The 24,945-nt window shown below is 39.0% G+C and overlaps 1 protein-coding gene across 1 annotated transcript in view; it reads right to left on the minus strand.

Annotated features, from left to right (window-relative positions):
* The window catches only part of MTHFD1L (methylenetetrahydrofolate dehydrogenase (NADP+ dependent) 1 like), a 220,970-nt gene that overhangs the window by 43,672 nt on the left and 152,353 nt on the right, over positions 1-24,945 (minus strand). Inside the window, exons 25-26 of the mRNA XM_020986602.2 lie at positions 16,607-16,714; positions 13,580-13,732 (exon numbers count right to left, since the gene is read on the minus strand). Coding sequence (XP_020842261.1) covers positions 13,580-13,732; positions 16,607-16,714 — 261 coding nt within the window. The remainder of the gene's footprint in view (positions 1-13,579; positions 13,733-16,606; positions 16,715-24,945) is intronic.

Genomic DNA, 24,945 nt, shown 5'->3' on the forward strand with positions numbered 1-24,945 from the left:
TCCCTTCCCCTATCCCAAGATGGCCTGCATTCTGAATACCCCTTCTCCTAATCTGCCCTCCCTCCTATTACCCCCCCCCCTTCCCTGTAGGGCAGGATACATTTCTATACCCCATTGCCTGTATATCTTATTTCCCAACTGCATGTAAAAACAATTTTTAACATTTGTTTTTAAAACTTTGGATTCCAAATTCTCTCCCTTACTCCCTCCCCACCCACCCTTATTGAGAAGGCAAGCAACTCAGTACAGGTTATACATGTGTAGTCATGCAAAACACTTTCACAGCACTGACATTGTGAAAAACTAACTATATTTCCCTTTATCCTATCCCACCCTGTTTATTTTATTCTCTCTTTTGATCCTGTCCCTCCTCAGAAGTGTTTGCTTCTGACTTCCCCCTCCCCAAATCTGTCCATTAAGTCTAAAACCAGCATGGTAAGCCCCAGGAACCAGAGGGACACCAGGCTGCCAAAAGAAGGGTGAACTGGTCCAGGATGAAAATGGAGCAGTTCAAAGCTTCCATGGTAATCAGTAATGGTATTGGGCCCATTGCTACTTCAAACTTCGGCAAGTTAAGGAGACCCATAGTTTCCTATGGAAAAAAAGATAAAAAAGGCCCAATTTTGCTATTTCTCAAATGAAAACTGGGGTAAAGGTGTTTCAAGGGAGATGAATAGATTTCTTTTAGCACTTTAAAATTCTATTACCATAGTATGTGGTGGTCTTTTTTCTCTCTCCCCAAACATCTTTTTCAATTTTTAAGAAAGAGTGAAGACATTCTATTCTGTCAAACTTAGCAAAATTAAAATAATGACCACCAGCTGTCAAAATAACTGGGGGGAGGGGTTAAAGTCATTGTTATGGCTGTTCTTATAAATTAAAGAACTTTTGGCTGCTCATGCAGTGATTTTTCACCCATGTGAAAATCATATTTAATTAAATTAAGTGTTTTTGAAATGGCACAACAGACACCAAATGAGTAATAAAGATCCACGTACTCAAAATTCATTACATATTAACTTGGGAGAAGAATGCCAATAACAACAGGGATCTGGAAGCACTACTGACATGACCTGTCTCAACCTGGAGAAGTGACCCATTAAAGACAAGCTCTGTTGAGATGTAACATAAATATGAATGTATTCAATCCAAACTAAAAGCTGACTTTCAGCAGTAGGGTCAGAGTCAAGATTTACATTCTCTTATACTTCAGGTTACAAAAGAGAACTTTTCATCTATCACACTACATCATGGTTTTGCAGCTGAGCCAACAACGTAACCATTTGGCTCTGGCAGCAGTGACTCTAAGGATCAGTCTGTTGGTTTCAAAAAGGTAAAGAGTAACTCATTATTACCAAAGGTAAGAAAAAGTGCATTCTCTTGCTCGAATCTTTTTATTACAGAATGACAGCTAACATTTATATAGTGCTTTAAAGTTTACAAATCCCTTTACGTAGATTATCGCATGATTTTCACAAAAGTGTAGGTGAGCTTGTTAAGATCAAAAGTCAAAGTTACATGTTACTTCAACAATTGATAACTCATTGATATGTCTTCGGGTGTACAAAAAGATTTTTTAATGTAAAATATTGTATTAGGGAGATGTGGCTATTACTTCCCTCCTCAAAATAAAACTCCACATACACTAACTCAATGATTGCTAAGAGTTGCTGAGGAATTCACTATGAGAAAAAGAGATGAGCGCTGGTGGGTAACCACACATACTAGTTGTACGACTTTGGGTGAGTCACTAAATTTTCTTAGCCTTAATTCCCTCATCCATAAAACAGCACCTACCTCACAGGGCTGTTGGGAGGATCAAATAAGATAATACATGTAAAATAACTGGAAAACCTGAAAGCACAATATTCATTACTAGCCATTTTTTTCCCCTTACGGAATCCTATCATTCACAGCTAATTAAACCAATTGTCTAGTTAATTGTTGCAGTTAATTTGGAATCTATGAACTTGCTTTAAAAATATTTTGGTCACTGTATTTCAATGTAATTGTTTTCCTTTTTATTCCTATGTATTTTGTTTATGCATTCAAAAATATTATTCTGAGGAGAGGTCCACTGGTTTCACCAGACCACCAAAGGAGTCTAGTGCACAAAAAAGATTAAGAGCCCCTACTCTAATGTAAGTAAATAGAAAGTTCAATTAAAAGATGCTCTAAAAATACATTGATTTTACCTCTTCAAAGATCTCTCCTTTGCATTCTCCTAACACTCATGTGCTGCTTTTTCGTCTCTCATGTACATTGTGAGATTCTTGTATTGTTGTTTAATTTGTGACTCTACAGTTCAACTAAATACTCTAGAATTCCTCGACCCCTCTGTCCTATTGCCATCCATGGCTTCTAAAACCCCAACCTTGGATCACCCCCCACCATCCACCTGTTTTTCCTACTAATGTGCTGTTAACAGCACTGAAAGAAGTAACTCCCAGACCTGTATGGACTGGGTCCATTACAATTCTGCTAATGAATCTGAACTAGCCCCTCACTACAGCAAAGCGATCCTTTGTATTTTTCCTAATTGACTATCTACACCCAGCCATTCACACCACTGGCTGTTTCAAACCTCTCATTAAAGTCTTTCACACCATACCACTCCCTTCCCTACTTTCCCTTGGGTCTACAGTGAGAATCAAATGAAATAATATTTATAAAAGTATTATTTATAAAAAGTACAGTGCCTAACACACAGTAGGGGCTTGATAAAAAGGCTTATTTCTTCCTTTTTCCTTTCCTTCCCTCAGCAGAGCAACTTACTTCATGCTTTACTGAGAAAAGAGAGGCCATCAGTCTTGAGCTCACTCTTCTCACGTAATTCCACATGTTAAACCACCAATACGTTATTTTCCTTTGCTCTAGTTTCAGACCGGAGATAACCAGGTAGAACAGTGGATAGAGTGCTGTGCCTGGGGTCAGGAAAACTCATCTTCCTGAATTCAAATCTAGCATCAGACACTTACTGGCTATGTGACCCTGGGCAAGTCACTTAACCCTCTTTGCCTCAGTTTCCTTATCAGTAAAATGAGCTGGAGAAGGTAATGGCAAACCATTTCACTATATTTGCCAAGAAAACTCCAGATAGGGACATAAAGAGTCATACATAGGGGTAGCTAGGTGGCGCAGTGGATAGAGCACTGGCCCTGAAACCAGGAGGACCTGAGTTCAAATCCAGCCTCAGACCAAACACCTGACATGTACTAGCTGTGTGACCTTGGGCAAGTCACTTAACCCCAAATGCCTAAAACCAAAACAAAACAAAAAAAAAGAGTCGTATGTGACTGAAATGAATGAACAACAAAGTCTCTGGTTAAGAGGTGGCCCTTGTCCGTGTCAAGGTGAATACCTTGATTCCATCTCTTCCCATCATCTCCAACAGACGTCCCCACAATTCCTCACCCCCTTCCCCAATATTTAATTTTCCTTCTCTGCTGCTTACAAACATGCCTATGTCACATTTAAAACATATCAACTGTCATCTGACCCAATCATATCTTTGAGTTCCACTTCTACACTGACTGCCTAACCCACTTCCTCCCCCACCACTCGTGACACCATTCAGAGATGGACTTTGATGACTGGTGAGTCCTTGCCTATAACTGCCTTACACCAGAAGTCCCTGTATGCTGTTCATTTTCTTTCTGGCTTATTTTCTGATCTGCTCCATCTCCAAGTGAGCTGCTGCCACCCTACTTTCCACCTCCCCTTTATCTGTTATCTTCCCCAATCAGAATATAAGCTCCACGTTAGTAGAGTTTATTCTTGTTTTCCAATTTTTATACATTGTACCTGGCACATAGTAAGTACTCTGTCTGTCTGTCTGTCCATCCATCCATCTATTTATCTTTTTATTTTTGTCTGTTTTCTCCCTTGCAAAGTCAAATGCCACCCTCACTGCCTCCATTTCCCCTCCTTTCAACTCAGCTGGAATCTGATTTCTGGCTTCGGAACACAAGATTCAGAAACTGCTTTCCAAAGTCACTAGTGTTTTCTTAATGACCATATCTGATATAATTCTGCCTCACTCTTCCTCTTTCTTGACCTCTCTGCAGCATCATACTGTCACCTTGTCCTGACTATTTGCCTCTGGGGTTTTTATGGTACTGCTTTTTCTTGGCTTCCGTCTTCCCTTCTAGCCACTCCACAATCTGCTTTGCTGGTTCATCATCCAATGAAGCTTCCTAACTGTGGGTGCAACCCAAAGCTCGGTCCTGGGTTTCTTCACTCTCAGACCACAACCTCCATGGGTACAATGATCCTCTATGCAGAGAGAGCCCACAGATCTTCCTGATCTATGATTTTATAGATTACGGAGAAAAAGGGACAGATGCCCAAGATGGTCTCTAGACCTTGGCTTTTCCCCTAACAATCTTCAAGTACTCGTTTAATACAGAGACTGCAGAAATATTTTCTATGCCAATTTATGTAGGAACAGGAAATCGAAAAGGAACCAAGCACAGCTCTTTCCAGGGTTCAAGGATTTGGTGAATGCCTCCAAATTAGTCAATTAGCATAATGTGCAATATTCTTGGGCAACATTTCCAGGCATACTAACATTGTGCTTTAATTTAATGAGGAGATCTGGCTGGAATCACTGAAATAAAGCTGCTCATTTAAAGAATCACTGGTTTTGAAATAACCAGAAAATAGATGCTATTTCCTAGAGAATGTTTTATAACCTATATCTAATAGACAAAAAGGTTTTGTAAATGTTTAACCATGTTACTCTCTCTGAGAAACAGATGGAAAAATAAATGAATAATTGTAGATATACTTTGGGCTGCAAAGTACTGTGAGTTCCAAGTATTATTAGTTATGATTAAGGCCAAAGCTAAATTAACTTAAAAAATTTACTGACATATTTTCCGTATTAATCTGTCTTCTTCTTTTCTCCATCTATGACTGAACATACAAGCTCTATCTGCAAGGGTGGCCCAGCTATTCAATCTCCCAAAACTGCTAATTTTTTCTATGCAAATTATATTTCCCTGCCATAAATTCCTTAGTATGTTCCAATTATGTGCTTCTAATTAAAGTTAGAGGTGCTACAGTAGAACAAATCTAAGAAAGAGGCATGCTGATAGAAATTTAATGAGCAACAATTTTAAGAGTGTCTTGTAGTGGGTTTTAAATTTGGAAGATCTGACTGCATAAAGGATTTTGACTCTCATTCATTTTACCTTACTGACCTAAAGAAACCAAAGACGAATAATTAGAGTTGAGGAACAGGAAACAGGCTATGACAACAGAACAGCAATCCTTAGTGAAGGAAATGAGACAGGACCAAAAGAAGGATTCCTAGGGCCAGACAACAAAAGGAGTTTGAGACACCTGTCCCTCTGTAGGTTAGAAGTCCTAAAACTGAGTGACAAGAAATGGGTGAGGCACTCTATCCCTTGTACCATTTAGATGCACTGAGAAGTTAGCAGGAGTAGTTAAAAGCATCCATCCATTCTATCACCCAGAACACACCTGCGATTTAGAATGATACGGTTGGCAGTCTTAACCAATGTGATACTGATATTCAACAACACATTTATGGTACAAACCTTGAGGCAACTTACAAATGTGAGTTATTATTTCTATTACTGTAATTATTATCCTGTGTTATAGTCCTAAACAGATGCCTCATTGTGTTGTGTAGGTGACCTTGGATGGTTGAAAACTATGCTTGAGAAGCAACATGGCTTACATGGATAGGATGCTGGACTTTGGAGTCAGGAAGATCTAGGTAATGACCTCAGAGGGTTCTGGTGAGGCTCAAATGAGACATTATAGGCAAAAGCTTTTGCAAACCTTAAAGGGCTAAATCAGGGGTGGGGAACCTGAGGCTTTGAGGCCACCTGTGGCCTTCTAGGTGCTTGGGTTCAGTCTTTTGGCTGAGTTCAAGTTTTACAGAACAAATCCTTTTATTAAGGGGATTTGTTCTGTGAAGTTTGGATTTGGTCAAAGGGCCTCACCTGAAGACCTAGAGGGCCACAGGTGGCCTTGAGGCCACACTTTCCCCACCCGTGGGCTAAATACTTGTCAGTTATCATTATGCAAATAAAGCACATTATCATTATGTAAATAGAACACAAGTGCTGGCAGGTTCTACCAAGCCGAAAAGTTTCAGTAGCTGGTCTGGCCACAGATTGTGAGTCTGTCATCCAAGAAGTAGCACAGTGCGTGGCACACTGTAGGTGCTTACTAAATGTTTATTGATTGGCTAGTGTACCCAGATTTGAAGACGCTCGATTCTGGAAGGTTAGCCATTCGGTGGTAGGTATTTTTAATAACTGAAACTGAAATGCAGTTGAGTGTAAGCTGTACTGAAAGGAATGCACACAGAGAAATTAATGATCCTTTGAAGAATCAAAGAATATATTTACATTTATGTTAATACAGGGCCTAGTATCAAACTTAAGGTCTATTCCAACCATAAAAAACTCATCAACTTTAAATAGGAAAGGACCCAGGGAAACTTGTAAAGACAGGCAAAAAAAATTACCTGAGTCATGAACTTCCTCTTATGAATTATATAGATATATACCTATATAGGTGTACGTATATATATACACACATATGTATATGTATGTGTGTGTGTATATATATGCATGCATCTGTATATACACACATACAAATATGTATATACATATATACCTACACATATAGATAAACATCTCTCTCTCTCACTATGTGTATGTGTGTGCCCACACACACACACATATATACACACACACACACACACACACACACACACACACAGAACATACACATATGTGGAGAGAGACAGACAGACACAGAGAACCCCAGATTGTGATGAATATAGGGAACTGCAGTAGAGTAAACTTGTACTAATGCAGATTAACAACTGCTCATCAATATCAAAGTCTTAAGAGAACTGCTTGGGGCTCAGATATTAAGCAACTTGCCCAAGGTCACAGGCAGCATATTTGGGAGCCAGGACACAAACCCATTTCTTCCTGACTGAGGCCAGCTCTCCATCTACCAAACCATACTTTTCTCTACTGTGTATGTCCTTTGGAAATATATTCACAAGAACCATCTTCCTTTTCCAGAAAAACACACAGTTAATGTGCTAAAGAGATGACACCTATATAACCTATTCATGGCATGAAAATTTCCTGTTTATTCTAGGGATATGTGCAGCCAACTTTGAAATAAGATTTCTAAATAACACCCTTAGTTTGTACATCCTGGGAGAAGATCTCGATAACAAGAGAACATGGAATTAGGCAGCTGAGCTCAAGAAAGGTTCTAACAGGAGTAAGAATAAGATATAAAAACTGACCTATAGCAAGGCAAGAGAAATAGAGCCATTTAGGTAGGAACAGGGAGTATGCCTCTGGTGTGGACATAAGGAGAGCCAGAGGAAGAGCAACTAGAAGCCGAATGATAAATGCAAAGGATGAAAGCAAGAGGAAACTTGGGAGTAGCCCTCTGAATAGAGGACAGAGAGGTGAGAAACAAAATGACACCTGACCAGGAGGTCCTTCTCATAGATGATAGGTCAAGTCTAGTCTGTTTCCTGACCCAGGGCAGAATTCACTACTCCAATTCCAAGAGTGTTGCAATCTTAACCAATTGGCCAGCTTTCAGTGAAGGCATGTCCAAGACCAATGTATTGTAGGAAGAAAAGTGCAGGGACTTTTTGTAACTTTCCACCAATAGACTGAAGATTTAACCCATGAATATGGAGTGGGGGATTCAAGGGACATAGTCACTTTCTTTGGATCACAATGACTTCTTTAGAACCTTTAAAACACATTCTAAGGCAAAAGTGATTGGTTGTAGATACTCTTTTTGAGTTGTGGTGGGTGCTAACATGTTAATAGGTACAGTGTTAACATCTCATTTACAGTGTGGTTTGGGGTGTGAATGTTAAAATTCCTCACTGATCTAACCAGGCATAAATCACTTAACAGGATGAGTGGAAATGATTTTGACTTAAACCCACATGGTTTGGATTAATGCACCTCAGTGAAGGTCCATAAGAAACAAGTTTGCAGCTCTGAATCCCTAAGTAAGGGTGGAGGCTTAGACAAAAAAATAATCACCACTCAGTCTGGAAATAGCATCTCTGGCCTGAACCTGATTCAACAGGAAACTAAACATTCAGCACATACTTTTACAGAAGAGGGAGGGGAACAGAAAACAAAATGAGCTGAACTGAAACGTGAGAAAGTACAACATAGCAATTACTTTCCTGGGTGGGTCAGCATCTCTCTTTTTACATCCCCCCAATCCAATAACTCTCCACCCAAGCATTATCCATGAATGACCTCACTGGTTTCCTACACACACTCCAGCAGCCTTCCTGCTCTCCCAGCATCAAGCCAAGCAATGATGTCAACAGTGCACCTGTGTGAGTGATGCGGTACAGGGTCAGGGTCACAGGTCTCAGAGATAAAAGCCTCCCTCTGTCAGTGTTAATTAGATGAAGCTTTTGTTTTACTGCTCATCTTTTCAGTTTAATTTTCCTGGAAAGACTTCCTCATTTCAAAGGGATCAGAGTCAAGTACAACAGAAGGTTACCTCCATATCTATAAGTAGCATTTCCACAGAGCCCTTTCAAATACTTCACCACTGATTTCAGGGAGGGGGTGGGGGAAGGAGAGACTGTAGTGGGGTGTTGAAGAGAAGGCAGGTATATGGAATCCTGTTCTGGAAGGGCTTATGAAAGATAAGTAGCCATCCACTGGCTACTCAGCCTTGTTAGTGTAAAGGGATTATCCCTAAAATTCTTGTAATGAGTGGAGAGGTTATTTAACTCCCAACTTGCTGCCCTGGATTAGCTATGTACCATACAGCTTTAAAAGTATTTTGAAACGGGGCAACTAGGTAGCACAGCAGATAGAGCACCAGCCCTGAAGTCAGGAGGACCTGAGTTCAAATACAGCCTCAGACACATAACACTCACTAGCTGTGTGACTCTGGGCAAGTCACTTAAGCCCAACTGCCTCACCCCAAAAAAATATTAAAAAAAGTATTTTGAAGATATGATACAGAAATTTGTAGAATGATGGGACTAGAAGAAATCTTCAAGGTCATTTATTCCTTTCTACCACAATAGTGCCTCTTTGCCTGTTTCTCTAAAATGTTTAAAAAGACATACTGAATGGTGTTCCATGGTCATTAGTCAGGATGCAGTATTGTTCAGTATCACTGAATGGATGGACTGGACATTTTACACAAGTTTTACTAAAATCACAAAAGTTGTTGGCAAAGCACTGGGTGACATTTACTAGGAGCAAGTGAAAAATGGCTTTTCAGGAGGAAAACTTAACTAATTAGTACAAGACAGAGAAGGACTAGCTATGTATTAGTAGCACAGTAGAATGAGGTTTATAAGTCATAACTGTCTGCAGGCTGAATGCCAATCAATTATGAGGAACTGCTGTAATGCCTATAATTTGTTATAGAGATGTGAGAATCACCACATTCATCACTACTTTAGGCCTGTATCATTAACTGTGAAGTGATTTGGACTCTACCAATTAAGAAGAGAGCTCAGCAGGGATACAACTCAAATGAAGAAGTGGTTAGAAAGGAGACTGTGAGGGAAAGAAAGCTTGTAGAACATGCAGGAGGAGGAGGAGAAAGGGTTAACTTCCTTTTTTCTCCCCATAATATCCAAAAGTACCCACTGGATTCCCAGTTACACATATAGCCTCTCTACCCAAAACAAAGCAAAACTATGAATGACATATTGCTGAGATGATGTGCAGAACTTTTCACTGTTAAACAGAAAGGCTAACAGGAGAAAGGAAAGGCGGGGTGGGGAGGGATATCATAGGAATGATGCAGCTCAGAATGACAGAGAAGACACTCAGTAATTACCTTATGAATAGTGTTATTTATTTGAGGACCTCTTTGCAATGATATAGATATTGGTAATTAACTGGTCTCTGTCCACTTTAAGGACACAAGAGGAGATATGGCTTCTGTGTAAGGAGAAAAAAAACTATAGAAGAGCAGAATCGTCCCTCCTTTCTTGCAATTTAGTGTTTTTTTAGTGTGTATTATGAGCGTAGGCACTCAAAAATGGATTATGATGACTAACCGTTAATGACTTGCATTTTCTTGACATTGCTAGAGAGGAATAGCATTGTTTACTGGAAAGATCGCTGGATCTGGAATCCAGTGACCTGGGTTCAGATCCCAGCTCTGTCACTAAGTGACTTTGTGACCCTGGACAGGTTGTTTTTTCCTGAGAGTCAGTTTCCTCATCAATGAAATGAGTGGGTCAAGCCAGATGACCCTGAAGAGCTCTTCCAACTCTACACTAAGATCTTTCCTTCCATCCTCTCAAATATCACCTCTGTTTTCCTGTCTACATTACCACTCAAGAAGCAGCAGTTACAATCACTATCACAGTTGTTCAAATGGCACCAGAAGACAATCAATGCTCTTCCCGTATTAGGAAATTCTGGTGGCAAGTGAAGAAAACTTCACTCAGTGCACACTCACTGCTTCCTGATTGCGTCCTTAGAAAGCATTCCTCTCTAAGGCCACGATGTCCCAGTGACACAGCTTCCTCAAGTCCAGAAACTCTTCCTTCCTTGCTCCTCACATTCCATTGTCTCAGAGGAATTCTACAACAATAAACCTGACTCTCATTGCCATTCCCCAAATGTGTTGCTACGGGAGGAAATCAGGCTGTGTTCTGGGAAGAGGAGATAACTGATAGAACTCTCTCTTCCGGAAATTCAGTGAGTCTCTTAGTCCCTATTCTTGGGCCATTCCACACATTCGCACTGTAGCTAGTCATAACTCACAGTGACGTCAGAAGCAACTTGGCTATTGTTCAAAAGTAAGATGGAGCTGGAGATCAAAGGCTAACCCTAGAAGCTTCTAATTTCTCCAGATCTGTTTTGGTTTTCTCACAGAGGGCAAAAAGAACAGGCCATATATTTATTTTATGCCTTTTGTATTCAGAAATAAAGGAAGAAAATTGGCATGTTCTGCAAATAACTGCTGTAGGATTCATATGTTTTCCATTCATTAAAACTTTTTTACCACTGTTAAACTCATTTCTGACTACTTATATCTAGACTGAGAACTTGTTGACAGAAGGGACTGTGTTTTGTACAACTCTGCATCCCCTCCATACCAAGCACCTATGTAACCCCAAATATAGGCCTAGCCCCTAAGCAAGATGATTAATCTTTGTTGTCCTCACTCCCCGCTCTGGATATCCTCTTTTGTCCTTCCTTCTAAACCTACCTAGGTATGTAGTGCCCTCAGGACTGGGTGGCTCTGCAAGGGACCATCCCATGTTGGCCTGCTCATCCTACTTTGGAATATGGACCTAGCCCTCCTTCTAATTTACCTCAGATCCTCTCATTCTATGCCTCTTCCTTAGTTAAAACTGGCAAATCAATTAGGGCTTATATGACAAGATGCTTACAAGTTAATGTGTCACTCCTGCCATGTAACACATGTGCATTGACTAAGGAGACTTCTGGAGAGAATGTTTAACACAAAAAAGTCATTTCAGGTGGTGTAGGAGGCTGGGGGACATATTATTGGTAGGCAGTCCTTTTCCTACCCTTCAGATGAAATAGGTAGCCTCTCATTTCATACATGCATATAGGACTGGCTTTTCCCACATACCACTGAATTGGGTCTCCTACTTAATACCTATGTTGACTTGAGCAAAATCTTTTTATCTTATGAGGCTTCAGACCCATTGTCTAAGAAATGAGGGGGTTGGAGTAGATGCCCTCCAAGGCCCCCTTGTAGATCCAAATTTATATTTCTACAATTTAATGAGAACAGAACACTATCTTCTCCTTGGCATTTCATCTTCATTTTCACTGAATATTTAATTTTTTTTCAAAGTACCTGCAAGCTGTAAAACATCCCTTATATAGATCTTTTCTTCCCAAGCCTAGTTTTTTTTTCCTTCAGTATTTCCAACTATCTAAACATGAGGAATGAATATAAAATAATATTATCCCCATTTTGTGGGGCAGCTAGGTGGTGCAGTAGAAAGAACACTGGACATGAAATCAGGAACTTATCTTCATAAGTTCAAATCAGCCTTACTACTTACTACCTGTGTGACCCTGTCACTTAACCTTGTTTACTTCAGTTTCCACACCTGTAAAACGAGCTAGAGAAGGATATGGTAAACCAGTCAAACCACTCCACTATCTTTGCCAAGAAAATCCCAAATGCGGTCACACAGAGTCAGACATGACTGAAAAATGACTGAACACCATTTTGAAACTGAAGGAATGAATATAAATATGGTAAAGTAACTTGCCCAAGACTTCATGACTTGATATCAAGTGGCAGAGCTAGTGAGTGTGAAGGCAACCATAGATTTTGAGCCATAGTACATCGTATCTATGTTCATATGTTGGCTCTGTTATTTGCTACCTGTGAGAACCTGGACAAGTAACTTCATCTCTCTGGGGCACTTTCCTCATCTACAAAATGAAGAGAATGAACTGGATATCCCTTTCACGTCCCTTCCCAATTAGACCTGGTGATTCTGCATTTAACCCAAACACTCTCGCTACAGGGCTGGTACTCATTCCAATATCCCAGGTTAATTTCCAATACAGGATCATTCCTATGGATTGATTTCTTTTTCCTCATAGGGTTAAGGGCTCTATTTTTTACTTTATCAATCACACGACAACTAATAAAGTTCTAAGTTTAAGACAAAATAGAAAGTCTAGGTGCTCATCAATTTCCTTTGAATTTGGTTCAATTTTCTAAATAATTCTACCACTTTAAAGTACGGAACTACTTTTAGCATGAATAATACCACACTTTTCAGTAAAACCCATATGGATCAGCACACAGTAGATATTTATAAATGGATGCTGAATTGACTAAGTTTGGCCATCAAAAACATTTGGCCTATTTTAAGAAATCAGATCTACTATCAAAACACAAAGATTTCCTAGCATTAGAATTAAATAATATGCCACAGATTCCGATAGAGTGATCTGAGTGATGGTGGCACAGTTGGCCAAGTATGTCTATTTAATGGGGGGACTGTTTTGAAGGACAACAGTCACTTGCATATCTAAGCATTGGTATGTTTATTATAAAATTAGTTATATAACTTTATTCACTTCAACAGACACTTATGAAGCATCTTATGTGCACTTATGTGCATGTCATCTCATCAGATACTAGGACTCCAAAGATGAAAAATGACTTAGTCCCTGTCCTCAAGGATCTTAATGCTCTTAGTCATAAAGTCCAATAATAATAACACATGAAAGCAAACCTGCTCTGGATAGTTTATGTACAATTCTTAAAGGGTAAACAATTTTCCCAAGCTATTTTATCCTTAGTAAATAATTAGTCAGTGTACATTACATTTCAGGTATTAAATATCAGATATAGCAATTTTTCTATAACTTGATAACAGAAATTAAAATTATTTTTGATGTAGAAAGTAAAAAAAGCTCTCAAGGCAATATAAACCTCAGTTTCCCCTGGGCCTGTATGATTTCCAAAGAAGACGGTAGAATTGGAAGAATTCAGCTTTAATAAAAACAAGGGATGGAAAAGATTTGTGGCACATATCACTCACCGTTCCAATCAATGGGTAAATGAATCCAGCACCAATGCTGGCCCGGACGTCATTAATTGGTAAAATGAAACCAGTTGGGACCCCTTTCTTCTCAGGCTCATGAGAAAGAGATAGGTGGGTTTTTGCCATGCAGATGGGCAAATTTCCAAAACCCTGAAAGAAAAGAAAGGAAATCTTCAAGTGTGTATATTAAAGAACCAAAATATTTCTCTTTACTTGTTTAATCAACTTACATTTTAGGAAAAGACCATGATGAATGTCAATACTGTGCTAGGCAAACAGTAGGTGCTCAATAAATACTCACTGACAGACTGCTATCAGGTTACATATTTTCCTTTCAACCTAATCACTATACATGAAGCTGCGAGCATCTTAATATCTCATCCTTTTGAGAACTAAATATTCTTTATACAAAGATTTGTGAGAAATGTGTTTGATTTCAGAAAGGGGATCTACTTTCAAAGGCTGTCAATACTTTATTTATAGAAAGGTGATCTGGACAAAGGAATCTTTCAGTAAGAGACTGTTAGTCATGTGCTTACTAATTCTGAATATATCATGAATGCAAAGGGTCCCCATTGTGTTAACTTATGAGTCATGGCTTTTTGATCTGCAAAAAGAACTAGAATGAGGTCACTCATTAAAACTTCTTATTTTCAAAGACCAAAGGCTAAACTTGAACCAGAGTCCCAAAGGTGAAAGGGGAGGAAGTCACATGTGGTGTCTGACAAAAGTACAGTGAACCCAAGCACGGTTTTGATTAAACAGAATATAGTGCCTCTTTTTTAGAAATGCTTTACTAATTAATTACAACTCCAAAGTTGACACATAATAACTTTTAGAATCCATTTCCTTAACTGGCCCAGAGAAAGGAAAAAAACAACAACAAACCAAAAACCTTGCAGAAGGTAGAAAAATTAAAATTTCTTCTAATTAAGCTCAGAATTTTTTCCCCAAGTTTACTGAGAATTATAAACAGCACTGTCTCTTTAAAAGAGGGCCTGCCCCACTTTTACAGACTGAAAAGCCTTTTGCCAAGGAGCAGATGAACTGGATGTGATGCATTCCATAGCCCTTGAGATCAGTGCAATCACTCCATCACAGTCACTCTACAAAACAACATGAAAGCAGAATCTCAAGTAGACCAGTAAAGTACATAGACCATTCTAAGAATGCTTGATTTGCTGTCAGCCTTATGGAATGTGGAAAGTCTTGGGCAAGAACTCTGGCTAAATCCAAGATCTCTGTAGTAACGATTTACACTGATGGTATTAAAAAAAAAAAGATAAATGATGATTAAAACAACAGGGTAAGGAGGAGATAAGAAATCCAAGTACAAAGGCCGTGAGAGGCAGAACAAAGCCTCTCAGCCTGCCCAAGACTTTTCACATCCTTTTCTTGTATGAGAATACTACATTCTACCAGCCTCCATAAGGAAAAGACACATAGCTTGGCTGACTCTTTTGGGTAATGGGATTGCAAAAGTGTCTGTAGGATCACAGAATCCCTGCTAGATTATTAATTCTACTGAATAAAAGGGTCAACCAAGGGACTCTAAATATTGTGGCATGGCGAATTCCCATGTCACCTGATAGGAGCAGATGATGCAGGACCTTGAGGGATTAATAAACAAACCAACCAAGAGAAGCCTGACTAAATATCATGGTTTCAACGTGCTAGATTCCTATTTATTCATCCTTGTGTAATGCTAACTTTTCAGCGTCATAGCCTATGGGGGTAGTCAGAGCATAAACAATGACTGGCTCTAAAACCAGACTCAACAGACGAAAAGCCCAGGCCAGTGTCGACCTGCTGAGTGACAAAGACTTGATCAGCCATTTTAATTCAGTTTAATGAGCATTTATTAAATGCTTACTATGTTAAAGGCACTCTACTAGGCACTGGGGATACAAAGATTAATAAAAGGATGCAATCTCTGTTCTCATTTGGCAGAGGGTTGGGATAGGTACAAAAATAACCATAAGGCAAATCAGAAAATGATTAAGTGCCTGAAAGAAGCCAAATGGAATGACCAAAGATATTTCAGGAGGGGACTGTCAACTAGACTTTGTGAAGAAGTTAACACCTGAATTGGACCTTGAAAGAGCAGATCTTGTCAATAGCTGGAGAAGGGTGGGATTGAGGTATGTTCATTTCAGGAATGGGAGACAGCATGTGAAAAAGCAACAAGTCAGAACAACCTTAGAAAAGCCTAAGATACAGCAAGCAGTCTTACTTTCAAGAAAATACACTAAGCATGGAGCTTATGATGAAATGTATGACAGGTAGGTAGAAGACCTTTTATAAGGATGGTCAAGCAGTAAGTGGTGGATGCTAAGGATGGGAGCTAGCATTTATACAGTGTTTTAAGGTTTCAAAGTGCTTTGTGGAATGCTACCTCATTTGATTCTCACAATAACCCTGGAAAGTAGGTGCTATTATGGTCTCCAATGTACAGATGAGGAAATGAGGCTATCAGAGGTTAAGTTACTAGTCCAGGATCAGGAAGCTAGTAAGTGTTGGAGGTCTGGTTTGAATTCATGTTTTTCTGATTTCAGGTCTAGGGATCTCCATTTCACTACTTAACTGAGGGCTCCATTGAGGCGAGATTGCATAAATTTGTAGCAGACCAAGTAAAGAATAATTTTATAACTTCCTAGCCTTAACCAAATAGGAACAGAGAGGGCAGATGCTAAAGGTTATTTAAGCTGATAATCACCAGAGCAGAAACAACAGAAATTCAGTCACTGGTTTAGGGATTCAGTTGCAAATTAGTCAGACTTGAAAATATGGATAATATCCTTAGCCATAATTCTACGATGACTGCCCCCCCCTTATTTTTAATGTATTCAACATTTTCACTCAAGGATCTTACAGTAGCTTCTTGTTGAAAATGAAAGTAGATTAAAGAAATTTCAGTTAATATAATCTAGATGGACGCCTTCCCATTTCTAGTTTCAAAATTAACATCTGAGAATTCCTGAGACAAGTTTTTATGACATCCCCCCCAACACCCATTACTTTTACCTGTTGTGTGTACCGCTCTATTTTATATTGTGCCTCAGGAGAAAGCTCAATATCTTGGGCTCCATAGACTTTCTGAGCAATGGTTCTTATTTTTTCAACAATGGGAAGCTGTAAAAACACAGACGGAAAATACAAAAAGTATTAACTGCAGCAGGCTGAAAGAATAAACTTTTAAAAATTTTCTGTTTTGTATTAAATTGACATGCATTTCTCATGTCCCTCTCTCCCCTCTAAAATGATAAAAGAAAAACAAAACCCTAGTAACAAATATTCATAGTCAAATAAGACAAATCCCAGTGGTTCATCATCCCCCTCTCAGGAAGTGGGCAGTTGGTCAGTGCATGGATCAAAGTTCTTAAGTCTTTAAAGTTGTTTGTTTTGACAATACTGAATCGTCCCCCCCCCATAAATTGTCCTCCTGGTTCTGCTTACTTTACCCTTTATCAGTTCATCTGAGTCTTCCCAAGATTATCTGAACCTATCTCTTGTCATTCAAATATCATAATTTGTTCAGTCATTACTAGGGGTGTGCTAGGGAGCCAGCTCCTAGCTTAAGAACGGCTTTTTAAATTTTCAGTGTGAACATTTACATTCCAGAAATTGACAAATGCTACAAATCAGGGCTTGATTTATTGTTTTGCTTAATGTCTACACTTAATAAAATATTATTAATTGCAGGATAAATTTAAAAGTATATTGTTGTTTGCATTTTCTCTTCTGGAGAGCTGATTGTTAAACATTTGAGAGCACACTCTCACCAGTACCTCACCTCCTTCCTAGGCCATTCCCCAACTAATGTGAAACCCCTCAATTTCCAGTTCTTTGCCACACTGAAAAAAGCTGCTGTAAATATTTTTGTACATGTGGGCCCTTTTCCTCTTTCTTTGATTTCTTAGTAGAGATATCACAGGGTCAAAGGACATTAAAAAATAAAAGTTACAGGGGGTCCTGTAAATTTTTACTTTTCCCATCAAGCTTGTTAACAAGATTCTGAACAACAGCAACGGCAGTACCAGTAAGTTATCTTGGGCCACAGTCCTGACTTTTTCTATAAACTGTTAATTATGTCCTCTCTTAAGGTCATAGGCCAACCAAGATATAAGCCTTAAAAGCTTAGTCTCTTTGGAACAGCTGCCAGTACCAGAAATAGAGGAGGAGTAGAGAGTATTTCTTCTGTGCTTTCATAAAAGATTATAGAAGAGTCTTCATTATGTGAAATAGCTATAATTTTCATAGTAAATAAAACTTGCACAAAAAAGAACATAGGTTTAGTTTCTGAACTATTTAGAATTGGCTGGAAAAAAAGGAATACAGTAGGACTGAAGGATTAGCCAATATTGTCAGGTAGTGACAGGCTGTCTCTTTTGGGACACTATGTTGATAATGACCACTTGGTATCACAGTGGATATAGTATAAGACTTGGAGTCAGGAAGGCTTGACTTCAGATCCTGTCTACTTACTAGTTGTGTGAGCCTTGGTAAGTCACTTAACCTTTCTCAGCCTCAGTTTCCTCATCTGTAAAAAGGGAACAATAACTGTACCTACCTCTCAGGGGCTGCTGTGAGGATCAAATGAGATAACATATGTGAAGTGCTTTGCAAACCTTAATGGGCTATTGTCCTTGTTGTCCTTGAGTTGTTTCAGTCTTGACTTTTCATGAACCCATTTGGGTTTTTCTTGGCAGAGATACCGGAGGGGGTTGGCATTTTCTTCTCCAGTTCATTTTACAGAGGAGGAAACTGAGGGAACAGGGTTAAGTGACTTGCTCAGGGTCACAGAGCTAGTAATTGTCTGAGGCCAGATTTGAACTCAGGTCCTCCTGATCCCAGGGCCGGCGCTCTGTCTACTTCGCTACCTAGCTGCCCAGCTGACTTAAATATACTGCATATGAATGTGTGACCCCAGAGACACAGTGTGTAAAAGTCAGTATTCTTGGAATAATCATGCAGAGAACAGAAGAGACACAGAAGACAGAGATAGGTAAACACTCACAGAGCTAGCAAATGGCAGACTCTACTGGCTGAACCCAGTTGGGTCTCCAGTCCAGTCTTCTTTCCCTTATACATGTTATGTTACCCCCACCCCCCTGCACACAGTCCAGAGGACAGGGAGAGAGAGCAAAAAGGAGGGGTCAGAGAGGCAGGAAGAGAATTAGGAGGGAACAGTATTGATGAAGTTGAGTATTTGATAAAGCTGGAATATTTAAAGGGAAGTACAATAATGGTAGAGTAGAAATAATAGCAAGTATAACAATATTAAAAGCTGCAGGGGAAATATGGAAGATGAAGGGTGAACAAAGACATAGGACTGAGTAATCAGAAGGTCACTCATGCCTTGAGAGACAACAGTCTTAGCAGAGAGCAGAAGCCCAGTGGCAAAGGCCTGAAGAGACATACATGCTCCCATCTCCATGCTTTTGCATCTATCATCCCTGCAATACACTCCCTTTTCATTTCTGCCTCATGGAACCACTCTCTAATTAAGCAATAATTTTTAAAAATGTTTTATTGATGTCTTATTTTTTGCATTACAAATACTTATAGATTGCTCCCACTTCCTGAGAGGTCTTTGTTATAACAGTTAAGAAAAATTAATATGATGACCTTGTCTGAAAGTTCATGCAACATTTTACATCTGTATTACTCCACCCACCCATTTAAAAAAATTGTCACAAATCTATTTATTTTCTCTCCCTTTCGTAGCTCCTTCCCCCCACGGTGGGGACAAGGGAAGCAAATTTCTTTTAAGCACCATATTCTACATGAAATTTTTCCTGGTCCCTCAAATTGTTAGTTCCCTTCAACCCAAACTTCCTTCACTTGAACTACTTTGCATTTATTCTCTTTTTATCTATCCTGCATACAGAGTCTTCTACCCCAAATAGAGAGTATATATATGTGTGTGTGTATGTGTGCATACATATATGCATATGTATATATACAGGCATGTATATATACCTACATATATACACTCTCTATTTGGGGTAGAAGACTCTACATAGAACATAAATAGATACATATACAATGTAGATGTGTATACGTGTGTGCATACATACATACTTATAGTATATAGAGTCTTACCCTCCACACAGAATGTAAGTTCCTTGTGGGCAGGACTGTTTTATTCTTGGATATGTTCCCTACTCTACTTTGGAGCCACATCCTTTTGTAGTACTTTGTTTAATTCTGGGTATGACATTTTAAAGAGGATGACAAACAGGGATAAGTGAAAAGAAGGGTGATGATTAGGAAAGTGTGATGGGTCTGGAGACTAGGTCTGATGAGGACTAGTTGAAGCACCTAGAGACAGAGATAGCTAGCTAGGCTAAAGGGCAGACAACACTCTTTAAATACTCAAAAATATTCTCTCCCATTGGCGAGAAGATTGAACAGATCTGTTCTACGTTGCTCTAGAGAAAGAAATGGAAACAGTAAGTGTAAACTACTGGGAGGGAGATTTTATTCAACATAAAGAACATTCCAGCATCAGAGATGTCCAAGGCAGGAACAAGGCTGCTTTGTAAAGTGATGTTTTCCACTGATGAAAATATTTAGCCAAGACTACATGACTATCAGGGATTTAGCAGGAGACCATAGGATGACAGATCTATGTAGAGCTGGAAGAAACATCAAAGGTGTCCTAGTATAAACTTTTCATTTTAAAGAGGCTGAGACAGTAGGTGCCAGAGGCCGATCTGAACTGAGGTCTGACTTGAGAGTCAGAGCTTGTCCACTAATACCAGCTCCTTATAAGGGTGGGATAACTAAAGAGGTTGGAATTTAGACCAGAAGACCTTTTGGGTCCTTCTTACGGACAAGATTTAATGACTTTATGTCGTTGGAGAAGAGTTTAATTGGATTTAAGTCCGCAGACAACAAAATATTATTCCAGAATGACTTTAACAGTTGCCAAAAGTTTTAAGAAATCCCAAGTCATATTAAACATGAGGCAGCTTTTGGAAATCTTTGAAGGAAGTGTTGTCATTCAGTTACGTCCAATTCTCAGTGACCCCATGGAGCATAGCATGCCAATGTTATCCATGAAATCTTCCTGGAAAAGATACTAGAGTGGTTTGCCATTTCCTTCTTTAGTGGATTAAGGCAAATAGAGGTCAAGTGACTTGCCTAGAGTCACACAGCTGGTAAGTATCTGATGCCAGAGATCTGAACTTAGGTCTTCTTGACTCCAGGCCCAGTGACTGGTCTATCCACTGAGCCACCTAGCTGCCTCACTGAGGCAAGTACCTTTCCATAAATACTAGATCATATATGTCAGCAATAACAAGGTAGGACCCTCAATCCTGCAGATGGGCTCTGAAGTGCTTTCCCTCAACACTATACTTTAGGTTAACATGACATCCTCCACAGTTCAATAAATGGTTGGCAAAGAACCACACTTTCAAAGTAAAAAAAGCTAGTAGATGCCTGTTTTTCTGTCAGTAAGAAAAAAAAAACCACAGAGGAAACTCAATGGTCATTTTAACCAGGACAGGCCAGCTCTCCCAAACACTCTATCTCCTTCATGGTACAACAGAAATGGAAAAGAAAACAAGCAGCCTCCATCCCTCATTCATGATCAGGATACCACCCTTTCACTGAGAGGCTATAAAATTATAGCAATCTGGTACAACATTGTGAGTGATCCTGTTAAGAAAAAGGCTTACAATGGAAAGGAAATTTTTAAAAAGGAGGTGATACCATTTCTGATGACATATGGAGAAGGAGGGTCTTTACAGTTCCTACCATACAAAAGCAGCAAACACCTCAAACCTCAAAACTGAACCTTGCCTCCAATTTCATAGATGAGGAAACTCAGGTTCACTGGCCATAGTTACACAGGTAACAAGCTGGGTCTCAAGCCTCAGTCTCCTTCCATCACACCACTACCTCTAGTTGCCAAACCCCTGCTATTAGCTACTGAAGTATTATATACCATACCCCCTTCCCATGTCTGAAAACGAAAAATCTTGGTAATTTTTCTTAAAATTAGGATCTTTTACAAAGCAAACAAAATTACTTATTGTGATTTACATTCAATTTAGATCCTCAGGTGTGGATAATCAGTAGCTGGCCAAGGATAAAATGGTAGTAGCTCACATATCTACTCATGCCCCTCCTTCAACTTCCCTTCTCACTGTAGATGACATGACCTTCCTCCCAACCACCCAAGTTCATAACCTTGGTCATCCTAGACCAGGATTTATTCAAGTGAAGCTAGGTGGCCCAGTGGATGGAGCACTGGACATGATTCAAATCTAGCCTCATACACTTATTAACTGTGTGACCCTAGGCAAGTCACTTAAACTCTGTCTTCTTCAGTCTCCTCATCTGTAAAATTGGGATAAGAGAGACAGCACCTACCTCCCACTGTTTTTGTGAGGATCAAATGAGACAATATTTATAAAGTGCGTTGCAAACCTTAAAGCACTATATAAATACTATTGTGCTAAGCTTTTAAAAATGTTTTGATGTTTTGATATAACTGGTTTCTTTTGTAATCCTGTAATTCATGCAATTTAAAACATCCTGAGAAGAGGTCTGTAGGTTTCTCCAGAATGCCAAAGGACTATGAGACATGAAAATGGTTAAGAATTCCTGGACTAGACTCTTCCCTCTCCTATACCTTCTATATTCTAATTAGTTAAGCCTACCACTATAGCATCTCTCCATTTTTCTGCCTATTCTTCACTTATATAGCTATCATCCTAGTCGAGTCCTCATTACTTCTCTTCTGGATTATTAAAAAAAAATTCTTAACTGATTTCCTTGTTTTGAGTCTTTTCTTTATTCAATCCACTCTCCATGCTGTTGCCATGCTCAAAAGCCTTCAGTGGGTCCCCTAGTGTCTCCCTGTTAATATACTCAGCCTATTATTTGCTTAAGGTTCTTCACAATTCAACTCCAACCCACCTTTCTATGCTTATTCTTCCCCTCCACACACTGCTTTATAGCCAAATGAGACCACCGCAATAACAGCTCCAGAAACCACAGGATTCCACCTCTGGCCTCTCTATATTTGTATAAAGCCATTCTCCATGACTTGCATGAAATCACTCCTTGACTTATCTCTCCTTTCATCCAATCCAGATTCAAGACTGTTCAGATGCTACACCATCCATGAAATTTTTCTTACTCCTTCCTCAAAGTCCCTCGGACTTAACTGGGTATGTATGTCTGTGCCCTGTCTTCCTCCCCTCTTCCCCCCGATAATAAGCTCCATTAGGGCAGGGGATATTCTTGTTTTGCTCTTCTATTCCCAATGCTTAGTCACAGTATCTTACATGTAAAATGTGTTGAATGAGAGTTGGTTGAAACTGGTTGAATCCAGTTTATAATGGTCTCTTTCTTAAAATATCTTGTTTCAAGTCCCCCACCTCCCCAACCAAGTACGTTCTTTTCAAAAAGTTTATTTGAAACAGTCTTCAGAACTCCAAATGTGTCAGGCTGATTTAATTTGTTGTTTAATTGGGCTTTGTTTACTATGGACAAACCACTGCTATGGTATAGGCAACTAACAAGGGAAGGAAATAAGCATTTTTCAAGTACGTGCTATGTGCTAAGCGCTTTTACAATATCTTATTTGCTCCTCACAATAACCATGTGAGGTAGATGTTGCTATTATCCCCACTTTACATATGCGGAACTGACATAGAGAATTGTTTTAATGAGTTGGGGTGGGGAAGGTGAAAAGCGGGGGAATAAGGGGGTTTCACACAGCTAATATCTCAGGATGAATTTGAACTCAGTTCTTCCTGACTCCAGACCCAGAGTTCTTTCCACTATGCTTCCAGCTGTCCCTAACAATGCAAGCTGAATGTTAGGTGTATGATTATGTGTGTAAAGTATGAAATGCGCGCACACATATATGTGTAAAGGCATGAGCTAAATTGTAATTCATAGACTTTCTATGGCTTCTCTACCCCAATCATGCCAGGGCTGCATGGATAGGACCAGAGAGTTCCTTACATAGCAATGCATTCCACCAGCATCATATGATGCCCCTTAACCTGAACCTCACTAGTGCTGAAATAGCTGAAAGCACAGATGATGCTGTATTCTTCTCTTCAGGCTCCTTTCCAGGTTTCAACATGCACAATATTATCTACTGAAAGCTGGAGATAATGCAACATAAACATCCTGGACTCAATTCCTGGAAGGAGTGTCCTGAATAGAACATTTTAGTTTGTACAGATAGCAATCTTGGGACTCAAATTCCCCTCCCCCACCCCCCAGACAATGATCGAAAAAGTTTTTCACACTGGTCATACTTGTAAATGAATTTTAAAAACAACAATGCTTGATTACTATGCCTTTCAGATATAATGTGAAGACTAAAAACTGCTCCCATCAACGTACATGTCGTTGCCTACAAACTAAAACCTTTTGTCACATGGGAGAGAATTTTCTGTTATCTTCTATTCTGGTTTTAGAAAGTACTTATTATCTCTTCTGAATTAAAAAAAAAAGAATAAAAGGAAAATGTAAAATATCTATCTATGCAGGTTTTGTCATAGAACCCAGAGTTTATTAATATGACAGGAGATTAAGTCAGTATATCTGACTTATTTGGAACTCAATATGGCACATCTTTGTAGCAATAGATAAACCCAGCTTTACCACAATCAAGCACATTTTTCAGTTCAGTAAATCCTACCTTTCAGAAACTCATGATACACTGAAAAATCCTAGGTTGTTTATTTAATTCTATACAAAATAAAAACTGTCATTTCTTGGTTCTATAAATATGCCCTAATTAGTACTGCTCCACTGCAAAGTCTAAGTTTCCATATCAGTAGTATTTTTTTATATTTTATATTGATTTTATATTATTAATATTTTATCACTAGAAAAAATAAAATTTTAAAATACCTCAAAGGACCAATACAGTCAATTGACACAATGCACTTTAAAAAAATCTGTTATTCAAAGAAAATAGAGATAATAGAATGAAAACATTTATTTCAAAGCAAAATTATATTTTTGTATCAATTGACATACATGGTCCTTCTAGCATTAAAATGGGAGGAAAAATGGTGTATGTAGAGGTATATGGCCAGCCCTGGATGGATGGAAGACCTGAGTTTAAGTCCTGACTCTGACACACCCTAGCTCTGTGACCCTGGCCAATCAAGTTCCTTAGCTTCTCAGTGCTTCAGGCAACTCTAAGTTCCAGATGAGCTTTTGATCTTCATTGGAGGAAGGAATTTCTATACCAAGAGTTCCCCTATGTCAATGAAAAAATTAAAAGCAAAACAAAAACTCTTACTTTTAGAGGAATTCAGCTAACCTCAAACACCCTCTTGCTTGACTTCTTGATAAATTTTTTAACAGTTTTGTTG

The sequence above is a fragment of the Phascolarctos cinereus genome, unplaced genomic scaffold (assembly GCF_003287225.1).
Source record: "Phascolarctos cinereus isolate Bilbo 61053 unplaced genomic scaffold, phaCin_HiC Scaffold_5;HRSCAF=322, whole genome shotgun sequence".
Lineage (NCBI taxonomy): Eukaryota > Metazoa > Chordata > Mammalia > Diprotodontia > Phascolarctidae > Phascolarctos > Phascolarctos cinereus.